This window comes from Poecile atricapillus, chromosome 1, assembly GCF_030490865.1.
Source record: "Poecile atricapillus isolate bPoeAtr1 chromosome 1, bPoeAtr1.hap1, whole genome shotgun sequence".
Taxonomy (NCBI): Eukaryota; Metazoa; Chordata; class Aves; order Passeriformes; family Paridae; genus Poecile; species Poecile atricapillus.
In genome coordinates, this window is record NC_081249.1 from 88,036,546 (window position 1) to 88,048,414 (window position 11,869).

At 42.8% G+C, this 11,869-nt stretch overlaps 1 protein-coding gene across 1 annotated transcript; it reads left to right on the forward strand.

The window, feature by feature from the left end:
- Positions 1-4,297: 4,297 nt before the first annotated feature.
- LOC131579441 (taste receptor type 2 member 40-like) lies at positions 4,298-5,939 on the forward strand. The gene is made up of 2 exons (XM_058839418.1): positions 4,298-5,204; positions 5,899-5,939. Exons 1-2 carry the CDS (start codon positions 4,298-4,300, stop codon positions 5,937-5,939), a joined length of 948 nt encoding a protein of 315 aa, XP_058695401.1.
- The last annotated feature ends 5,930 nt before the right edge of the window (positions 5,940-11,869 follow it).

Below are 11,869 nucleotides of genomic sequence, written 5' to 3' on the forward strand. Positions count from 1 at the left end.
ATAACCTGGTAATTGGTTTGATTCCCACATCTTAGCTTACTATATGGCAACCTGAAGAAAATTTGAAACACATGGACTCCGACCCTTCCAAAACATATGAACTATTTCCACACATAGCAATGCTATTCAGCCCCTCTTGCAGCTTGATTCATGTCTGGTACAGTGAATCAGATCAGGAAACAAACAAAATTCAAATCTCATCCTGCCCTAACACTGCCAGAAGGAGATCATGCAAATCCTATTGTCTTGTACCTCTTGCCACTGAGAATTCAGGAAAAAAAAATACAGGATATTTTTTAGGAAACTGCTCACATGTAACATAAAACAATGAGGCCAGCATTTGAAACAAAGTCCTTTCCCAATCCACATTTCTGGGTTTCTGTAATTTAGTGATGAAAATAATCATCAGTAAGAAATTCAAAGAAAGACAGAAATACCCATTTAATTTTTAAAGAACAGCATTTTCCAAGAAAAAAAACACCAGTAATTTGATTAGAGTCATTAACTCAAAGCAAGAAATGCAAACATCTACACGAGAGGTGACTAGAGGATCCTTCTCTGCTTTGCATTCCTATACACACAGCAGGAATTTTCATAACTGAAATTCTGGATGACATGTGATGGACTCATTTTTAAGTGTCCATCATGGCAGGATAAAAAAAAAAAAAAAAAAAAAAAAAGCAAAACCTGTGTGCCATTCAGGCTGTACTGCTTTTCTGGGTATTTGGGGACAGGGGAAGACATAAAGACATGAAGGGACTTTCTGGTGAAATTAAGGCCTTGCTTTTGGGAGTTTGCAGCTGAGTTTCAGAAACAACTTCCACAGTCCATATGAATGCCCTTAAAGCAAACTGCAGAGAGAAGCCTCAGTGGGATTTAGAGCCCTCTAAATTCAGGAGCTGCTTCTAAGCTTGATGGTCAATTTTGATCTCTCCCTGAGCTGTGCTGCAGCTTTGCCTGGGCCTTTCCACCTTCCTAGCTCACCTGGATACTGATTCTGGCCTGCAGACTGGAATTACAGTCTTGATCTTGGATATGTCTTATCACTCTGGATATGACTGGCAACCCCTACACTGGTGACTGTCCCTAATTGTTCTCACAGAGCTTATCTGTTATCCTTGCACATATGTGGGGGAACTGCTTGGCCTTGCCTTGTGGGGATTCCTGCAACATGGGCAAAATAACTGAATTTATTTCCAATCAATAATAGAATAGGGGAGTGAGAAACAAAGAACAAAACCAAAAGTCTTTTTCCCTCATCCCCCTCTTCTTCACTCTTCCATCTCCTCCCTCCATGAGCAGGGCAGGGGAACAGGGAATTGGGGACTGCAGAGGGGATCCTCTCCACTGGGTGCAATCTTCCAGGAACAAACTGCTGCAGCATGGGATCCCAACAGGCTGCAGCTCCTGACAGGAATTTTCTCCATGGTGGGATCTCCACAGGATGCAGATTCCTTCAGGGCACAACCACCTGCTGCCAGGCGGGGCTCTGCTCACACTGCAGTGTGGATATCTGCTGCACTGAGGTCTGCCAGGGCCTACAGGGTCACAGTCTACATCAGTGGGGTCCCCTCCAGGGAAAGCACAGCAATGTCACTCTGGTGCCTGGAGCATCTTGTCCCCCTCCCTCTTCACTAACCTGGCTGTCTGCAAGACTCTCCCTCATCTTGTCTCTCTGTCCTCTCTCTCACAATTGCCATGCACTGGTCTTTAGCCTTCCTTAAACGAGTTGTCACAAAGATGTCACCAGCATCACTGTGCCAAGAGCCTTGGCCAGTGGTGGGTCCCCTTTGGGAACTGGGACTGGTTCTGTGTGACACAGGGGCAACTCCTGGTCCCTTCTCACACAAACCACTCTGCAGCCTTCCCACTACCAAAACCTTGCCCATAAATCCCACACATATCACACAGACATTTGCTGCTTATCTTGTGGTAAGAGGCTCAATGCTGAATGGGGCTTTGGACCACCTGGTCTCCTGCAAGGTGTGCCAGCCTATGGCAGGGGCTTAGAACAGGATGGTCTTTAAGGTCCCTTTCAACCCAAACCATCCTGTGATTCTACAAATGAGCTTAAAAGAGCTGTTGAATTCAAAGAGCAGCTCAACAGTTTTCTTTGAGTCAAAGGCACGTGCTCTGTATTCACTGACATTTTTCCTATTGGAAGTGTCTGTCAATAGCAAGTTACAAAGCTGTTCTCGTCAAAAAAACGAACACACTTTTTTTTTTATTTCTTCAAGGTAAAAGTGAAATTCTAATTGTGGCTGAGAATGAAAATGCTTTTCTGTTGATGTCTGTGTCTGGGGGTCTGTCTGACCCCCGGCTCTGCCACTGACTACCGTGGATAAGGGTCCCAAGGGGAACGGCCGGCCCGGGAGTATTGGGTAGCTTCCAGCCAAGGGTAACCCTTCAGAGAGCAGCCTGAGGCTTCACATGATCAGCTCTTTTAGAAGTGATTTCTGCTCAGGGATCAGCTCAGATCAGCCCAGCTCTGCTCACGGGCTACTGCAGCCAACACATAGACAAGAGAGTTGGGAGGCTGTGTAGCGTTCTGTGGAGTGCTTTAATGCAGCCTTCAGCAAAGGGAGCCAGTGATGGTCACATCCACTGAACTGGGCAAGAGCTGGGGTTTTATAGGGAAGGGGAGAACTGGGACAGAGAACAATGGGCTAAGACCAGGGTAAAAGACCAATAGTTAAAAGGGAGATAACATGCGGTCCTGAAGCAGGAAGGGGTCCACAGCTTAGACACCATGACTAAGTAGTTTTGTCTTATCTAAGGGGACAGATCTCCAAGGAGGAAGCCTGTTGGAGGAGTGGGCTTCCTCCACACTTTCCCAAAGATTTTCAATCCAAAAAGTTATATGAGTTTGACACATCCAATAATTCTCATGCACGTACACTTGCAAAACTTGGAAGCAGAATGTTCTAAACTCTTTAAAAAAACTTCCAAAGGAAGAGTTTGTAGCAATACTAAAATAATAAAAAATTATAGTATTTTTAATTTGGTCTTGAATTATTTAAATCTTTTTCTTGGTGTATGCTTTCAAATCATAAGTATGTGGACCTTATATGTACAAAATACCCACAGTAGTACATGTATCAAATATATAAACAAATGTACATAAATCTGAGGTGAACACTCACAAAGTTTTACTCCTATGAGTAAAATAGGATGATCAAATAGGTTTGAACACTCTCCTAGGCAATCACAGATTACATCAAGCACTAAGAAATTTCAAACTACTCAAAGAAACAACTTTGAAAACATCTCAGAGTTTTTCCCCAGCTCACTGTCCACACCTTCTTACTGTGCTAATGACAGCCACTTGTGTCACTGCATTTCTGAAGAAACTTTGTGTGTTTCCTTCTGTGTTCTGGGCTACGGATAAAACATGAGTCGCAAAGCTTTTCAATGAACCCAAGCCTCTCCACTTACTTAGAAGACCTGTATCTTCTAGGATGTGGAAAGTGCTTGAATTCACTTCTTTTAGCGCATATAACTGAATTTCAAAAGCATGCATATTCCATATGGCAGTAAAACTGCTTCAATTAACACTTGTGCCATTGCTCCTGTATGTAACACTGTATATTGCCAGATCTAAAACTCATTAGATAAAATTCTGCATCTATTCAGGAGGCTTGTGAAAAATGGACCAGTGAGGTACTCTGTAAAATTATTTTCCTTTGCTCTATTCTTCTCTTCCTACAGAAATTAATTGTTCTTCTTTGGGAAACTCAGAGCAGGAATACAGGGATAATTATAGTGCTTAAAACTCTCTATACACTAAAGAAAAACATGATAATCTTCTTTTCAGGAGAAATAGGACAATATATGATAAGGAAAAGAGCTACCCAGCATTAGAAGAGGTCATGACAAGTATGTCTCTTCAACTCTGACGAGATGACAGTGCAAGAAAGAGAGACATTAAAGCATGAGAGAGAAAATGCAAATCTACACATGTAAAGGAGGACATCAGACTCTGAAGAGGAAACCCACATTGGTAAACCCCACAGTTCACCTGCTCCACAACCCTTCCAAAGCAAATCCCTTCGCCAAAAATGAAAACTATGTAATTGAATCTTGACCCAATTTGCATGCTTAGACAAATCAGCTGAGACATCAAGCTCAAAACCGACATGTAAAATATCAGAAATATTAAATTACATTAGGATACTTCTGAGATAAATAGGTGAGCTTGTGACCACAACAGCTCCATGGGATTGGCAGCACCTGACAAATCTGAGGCTTTCAGGAGCCCAGGTGAAGCTGAGTAATAATTGCAAGGTCTTGAATAGCAATGGTCACACCATTTGCTCTCCTTTGTCTATCAATTGCTATAATTGAATCCATGGCAGGAATTCTAGGAGCTGGAATTATCTTGTCTGCCAGTCCATGGAGCTGCATTAGGGGCAAAACACGGTCCCCATATGATACGATCGTGATCTCTCTGAGTTCATCTGTAACAATTTTGCAGACATGGATTACACTGGATTTCTTAATGAATATATTTTATGAACCCTTCTTTTATAGAAAAGACTTGCTTAAGATGACCAGGATAATTTTTACCTTTCTGAACTACTCCAGCCTCTGGTTTGGAGCCTGGCTTAGTGTCTTCTATTGCATCAAGGTTGCTACTTTTACACAGTCTTTCTTCATCTGGCTGAAGCAAAGAATTGCCAGGCTGGTGCCCTGGATGCTGCTCACATCATGGCTTTGCTCCTTCATAACTGCAATTCCCTTCATCTGGGATGACTATGCTCTGCAGAGGAACTTCACTACTCCTCAACCTATGACAAACACTTCAGCAATGAGAACCACAAAGAAAGACAGTTTAGCTTTATTAATTCTTCTCTGTAATGTCGGTATAGGTATGCCTTTTATACTGTCTGTTGTTTCTAGTGTCCTGCTGATTCGGTCTCTGTGGATACACAGGAGACGGATGCAAAATAATGCAAGTGGCTTCAGGGATCCCAGCTCAAAGGCACACATCAGTGCCATCAAGTCAGTCTGTTCCTTACTTATTATTTACATTATATATTTTATTTGTGTGCTTATTATCCTTTTCAAAATTTTTCCAGCTTTAAGTATTGGAGACTCTATCTGTATAGTGGTAATGGCTGCCTGTCCTACTGGACACACATTGGTCTTAATTTGGAGCAATCCAAAATTTCGAGAGCAGCCAGCTAGGATTTGGCACCACATTATCTGTCATGGCAGAACTGCATCTGCTTAAAAGACAGTGGCTCTGCCTGGTCTTTCTAGTTTAGATCCAAGTGAATCAATTGAAATCATCAGAGGTATAAATAATAGATGTTGCAATGAGTAGATGAGGGCCTTGATCTGCAATCATGAAGAAGGTGGGAATTTGCTTCACTTGGATGTGAATCTTGTTACAAATAATTGTGTAAGTTGTCTGCTATCTGCTCTGCTTTCCTGGGAAATCACCCCAGTCTCTCTCTGACACAGCACAAAACCAGGGCCAAGACTCAGACTAGAATGTAATCACCTGCAATGCTGTGAGTAACAAGTCACGATACCAATGGAACAGACCAGGTGAAGCACAGGCATGGTCACATCCTTGGAATATAAGGCTTGAATGCTGCTTCTTGTTACTAAAAGTTCCTATGGAGGATGTTAAGGAATTCCCAATATTTTCAGAATATCTTATTGATCATTTTCAAGTCTGGTTGAGCTCCTTCAAAATAGTTGTTGATTCTAAAGGTGTCTGTAAGACTGCAGTAGGGCTCAGGAAAGAATGACATGGCTGTTTGAGTTTCCCACTCTTGCTAAAATAGTGATCTGTGTCACTGCATTATTGTTCCATCAGAACTGGAGCTGCATGACCCTTTTCAGCTGCAGTGGGATTTTACATACTCTTAAAGCATCTCTCACATAAACATTCATGCCTTAAAGCCTTGTGTTCACTAAGCCCATCCTGATTCAATGTATCTGGTTTGGATGTTGTCAATCTGTTTGAAGCAATGTACCTGTAATTCATCTGAGTCTGTGCCTGAATTGTTTCATTTCAAACTTTAAAAAATACCAAGTCAAAGGATAACTTGTCTTGAGTCTTCCTTCCTCTCATGACAGAAACTGTTTTCACAGTTGCCAGCAGTGGCTTGCAGGAACATTTTCCACACCATTTCAAAGACATGCAGAAAGTTCAGCACATGGCAATGACATGCTGGAGTGGCATTGTCAGCACCAGTGAAAGGTGCTGGTTCCCAGCTCAGCACCATGAGACACCCATGTGGGGAGGCTTGGGCCATCCTCTGCCCTTCCCTGCTGTCCCCTCACCGGCCCTCAGGAACAAACCTCAGAGCTCTCTGACCACACCAACAAGCAAAACACGCGGGCTGTGCTCACCCCACAAGCCCTGTGTGCTGTCCTGCTCCTGGCTGAGCCCTGAGGCTCACGGCTGCTCAGCAGGGACACCCTGCACAGCTGCTCTCACACTCTTTGGGTCAGGTTCCATTATTGCACATTCCTCACACTCAGGAGATGCAAAAGTGGTTCCTGTGCTATTTTCCTGCCTCTTTGAGTACATCTTCCCTCCAAAGCTCCCTTTCTGTGGAATTAAATCAAATAATTACCTGCTCATTAACATGAATTTGAAAATCTAAGAGGAAAAGTCAACAAAAATATTGGAAGACACTTTGTAAGATCAGTCTTCTGGAAGTCCTTTCTGTCTGTGACTCTCGGGCTAACTAACTATTGTTGTATGAACACAAATTATCTTCACCATGCATTATATACACCTTGTACTAAATCCCTGTGTTCTACTAGATACATGATAAGATGAGTTTGATAAGGATTTGTTCTGGGAACGAAAATAACAACTCCTGCATCAGTAAGAGGATGACAGTTTCTGGGATTAGGATCCTCTCAAGACATGCATCTTTTCTGAGAGGAGAGTCTTCTGAGTTTAGTATCTTTTCTTTTGCTCTTCTGTTTGTAATCCAAAGGTGGATTGCTTCCCCCCACCTTAAACCTACCAGTTTGCAACCTGAAGAAGGTTTGAAAGTCATGGAATCAGACCCTTCCAAAACATCTGAACTATTTCCACATGCACACTAATGCTTCAATGGCAGCTGGATTCAAATCTGGTACAGTGAATCAGATCAGGAAACAAATACAATTCAAAGCTCACCCTGCTCTAATACTGCAGAAGGATGTGATGTAAATCCTCTTGTCCTGTAGCTCTTTCCATTGGGCATTCAGGAAAAACTCACAGGATTTTCTAAGATGCTCACATGTAGCATAAAACAATGAGGCCAACAAAACTATTTCTCACTAAAAACACCTTCCCAGATTTCTGGAATTTAATGATGAAAAAAATCATCAGTGCATTCAGGGGAAGAAAGACAGTCATCCCCATGATTTTTTTCTAAAGCACAATCTTTTCCAAGTAACAAATCAGTAATTTGATTAGAGTCCTTAGCTCAAGGCAAGAAATGCAAACTCCTACATGAGAGATCTTCACAGGATTCTTCTCTGTTTTGTGTAGGAAATAAATCCTAAATTAAGAATTTAAACAAGTTACATAATCCAGTTGGAATAGTTGTTGTAAGCATCAATAATGTTAACTACTTACCTGTTGCCAATGTATTCAAAGCCCCATTTAGTGTTGTTAGGCAAAGATTTTGTCATGTCCTTGTTTAGTGTGTTCATTCACCTTCATTATGTCACTTAACTTTTTTTCCATCGGATAGCACTCACCACTTCCACTGCTCCACAAAGCCTTTGCGCCCAGGCGCATACACAAATTAAGAGACACCCAGCAACATTGGAAAAAAAAGACCTAAAGACAACAAGACAATGTAAAACTAAAGACTGAAAATAATATTTCTGGGCTAGCAAAGCAAATAACAACAGATATTGACCAGAGCTAGTCTCTGTCTTGTAACCATACCCTCAACAGCACTCAATTGAAATAACTGCCCTAGACTTCAAGCCATCAGGGACTTCCTAAGGACGGTCGTGAGAAAGAAAGCCCCAGCTCTGCCTAAAGTGACAAAGCTGCACCGATCCTCCTCCTTTAAGTGGGAGTAGCAGTGGTGTGTGCAACCCCTCAGGCCCCACCACAGAACTGTTCTTCAAAAAAAGGCCATTGAAAAAGGAGCTGGTCTCCTGTCCACGTTCATAGCACTTTGCATTCCCATAAGCACGCCTGGAATTTTCACCCTTGAAATTCTGGACAACATGCAATGGACTCAACTTACAGTGCCAATCAAATATGATTTTAAGAATGAGAAAGCCTGTGTGCCAGGCTGTACTGCTTTTCTCTGTGTTGGGACAGGGGAAGACAAAAAGATATGAACAGACTTTCTGGTGAAATTAAGGCCTTGCTTTTGGGAGTTTGCAGCTGCCTGGATTCAGATCCAACTTCCACAGCACAATTCACTGAGATTTTAGAAAATTATTGGGGCAAACCTCAGTGGGGTTATAGACCCCACTACATTCATGAGCTGCTTCTAAGCTGGGTGTTTACTCTTGAGCTCTCCCTGAGCTGTGCTGCAGCTTTGCCTGGGCCTTTCCACCTGCCTAGCTCACCTGGATACTGATTCTGGCCTGCAGACTGGAATTACAGTCTTGATCTTGGATATGTCTTATCACTCTGGATATGACTGGCAACCCCTACACTGGTGACTGTCCCTAATTGTTCTCACAGAGCTTATCTGTTGTCCTTGCACATATGTGGGGGAACTGCTTGGCCTTGCCTTGTGGGGATTCCTGCAACATGGGCAAAATAACTGAATTTATTTCCAATCAATAATAGAGTAGGGGAGTGAGAAACAAAGAACAAAACCAAAAGTCTTTTTCCCTCATCCCCCTCTTCTTCACTCTTCCATCTCCTCCCTCCATGAGCAGGGCAGGGGAACAGGGAATGGAGACTGCAGAGGGGATCCTCTCCACTGGGTGCAATCTTCCAGGAACAAACTGCTGCAGCATGGGATCCCAACAGGCTGCAGCTCCTGACAGGAATTTTCTCCATGGTGGGATCTCCACAGGATGCAGATTCCTTCAGGGCACAACCACCTGCTGCCAGGCGGGGCTCTGCTCACACTGCAGTGTGGATATCTGCTGCACTGAGGTCTGCCAGGGCCTACAGGGTCACAGTCTACATCAGTGGGGTCCCCTCCAGGGAAAGCACAGCAATGTCACTCTGGTGCCTGGAGCATCTTGTCCCCCTCCCTCTTCACTGACCTGGCTGTCTGCAAGACTCTCCCTCATCTTGTCTCTCTGTCCTCTCTCTCACAATTGCCATGCACTGGTCTTTAGCCTTCCTTAAACGAGTTGTCACAAAGATGTCACCAGCATCACTGTGCCAAGAGCCTTGGCCAGTGGTGGGTCCCCTTTGGGAACTGGGACTGGTTCTGTGTGACACAGGGGCAACTCCTGGTCCCTTCTCACACAAACCACTCTGCAGCCTTCCCACTACCAAAACCTTGCCCATAAATCCCACACATATCACACAGACATTTGCTGCTTATCTTGTGGTAAGAGGCTCAATGCTGAATGGGGCTTTGGACCACCTGGTCTCCTGCAAGGTGTGCCAGCCTATGGCAGGGGCTTAGAACAGGATGGTCTTTAAGGTCCCTTTCAACCCAAACCATCCTGTGATTCTACAAATGAGCTTAAAAGAGCTGTTGAATTCAAAGAGCAGCTCAACAGTTTTCTTTGAGTCAAAGGCACGTGCTCTGTATTCACTGACATTTTTCCTATTGGAAGTGTCTGTCAATAGCAAGTTACAAAGCTGTTCTCGTCAAAAAAACGAACACACTTTTTTTTTTATTTCTTCAAGGTGAAAGTGAAATTCTAATTGTGGCTGAGAATGAAAATGCTTTTCTGTTGATGTCTGTGTCTGGGGGTCTGTCTGACCCCCGGCTCTGCCACTGACTACCGTGGATAAGGGTCCCAAGGGGAACGGCCGGCCCGGGAGTATTGGGTAGCTTCCAGCCAAGGGTAACCCTTCGGAGAGCAGCCTGAGGCTTCACATGATCAGCTCTTTTAGAAGTGATTTCTGCTCAGGGATCAGCTCAGATCAGCCCAGCTCTGCTCACGGGCTACTGCAGCCAACACATAGACAAGAGAGTTGGGAGGCTGTGTAGCGTTCTGTGGAGTGCTTTAATGCAGCCTTCAGCAAAGGGAGCCAGTGATGGTCACATCCACTGAACTGGGCAAGAGCTGGGGTTTTATAGGGAAGGGGAGAACTGGGACAGAGAACAATGGGCTAAGACCAGGGTAAAAGACCAATAGTTAAAAGGGAGATAACATGCGGTCCTGAAGCAGGAAGGGGTCCACAGCTTAGACACCATGACTAAGTAGTTTTGTCTTATCTAAGGGGACAGATCTCCAAGGAGGAAGCCTGTTGGAGGAGTGGGCTTCCTCCACACTTTCCCAAAGATTTTCAATCCAAAAAGTTATATGAGTTTGACACATCCAATAATTCTCATGCACATACACTTGCAAAACTTGGAAGCAGAATGTTCTAAACTCTTTAAAAAAACTTCCAAAGGAAGAGTTTGTAGCAATACTAAAATAATAAAAAATTATAGTATTTTTAATTTGGTCTTGAATTATTTAAATCTTTTTCTTGGTGTATGCTTTCAAATCATAAGTATGTGGACCTTATATGTACAAAATACCCACAGTAGTACATGTATCAAATATATAAACAAATGTACATAAATCTGAGGTGAACACTCACAAAGTTTTACTCCTATGAGTAAAATAGGATGATCAAATAGGTTTGAACACTCTCCTAGGCAATCACAGATTACATCAAGCACTAAGAAATTTCAAACTACTCAAAGAAACAACTTTGAAAACATCTCAGAGTTTTTCCCCAGCTCACTGTCCACACCTTCCTACTGTGCTAATGACAGCTACTTGTGTCACTGCATTTCTGAAGAAACTTTGTGTGTTTCCTTCTGTGTTCTGGGCTACGGATAAAACATGAGTCGCAAAGCTTTTCAATGAACCCAAGCCTCTCCACTTACTTAGAAGACCTGTATCTTCTAGGATGTGGAAAGTGCTTGAATTCACTTCTTTTAGTGCATATAACTGAATTTCAAAAGCATGCATATTCCATATGGCAGTAAAACTGCCTCAATTAACACTTGTGCCATTGCTCCTGTATGTAACACTGTATATTGCCAGATCTAAAACTCATTAGGTAAATTCTGCATCTGTTCAGGAGGCTTGTGAAAAATGGACCACTGAGGTACTCTGTAAAATTATTTTCCTTTGCTCTATTCTTCTCTTCCTACAGAAATTAATAGTTCTTCTTTGGGAAACTCAGAGCAGGAATACAGGGATAATTATAGTGCTTAAAACTCTCTATACACTAAAGAAAAACATGATAATCTTCTTTTCAGGAGAAATAGGACAATATATGATAAGGAAAAGAGCTACCCAGCATTAGAAGAGGTCATGACAAGTATGTCTCTTCAACTCTGACGAGATGACAGTGCAAGAAAGGGAGACATTAAAGCATGAGAGAGAAAATGCAAATCTACACATGTAAAGGAGGACATCAGACTCTGAAGAGGAAACCCACATTGGTAAACCCCACAGTTCACCTGCTCCATAACCCTTCCAAAGCAAATCCCTTCGCCAAAAATGAAAACTATGTAATTGAATCTTGACCCAATTTGCATGCTTAGACAAATCAGCTGAGACATCAAGCTCAAAACCAACAGGTAAAATATCAGAAATATTAAATGACATTAGGATACCTCTAACACTGTGATAAAAAGGTGATCATTGCCCACAACAGCTCCTTGGGTTTGGCCGTGTCTTGTAAATCTGAGGCTTTCAGGAACCCAGAGGAAACTGAGTAATAATTGCAAGATCTTGAGTTGCA

Bases quoted from the DNA above. Each gene is read 5' to 3' on its own strand.
- LOC131579441 (XM_058839418.1), top strand. From the start codon at position 4,298: ATGGTCACACCATTTGCTCTCCTTTGTCTATCAATTGCTATAATTGAA. The intron at 5,205-5,898 runs TCTGTCATGGCA...TCTCACATAAAC, and splicing joins TAGGATTTGGCACCACATTA to ATTCATGCCTTAAAGCCTTG.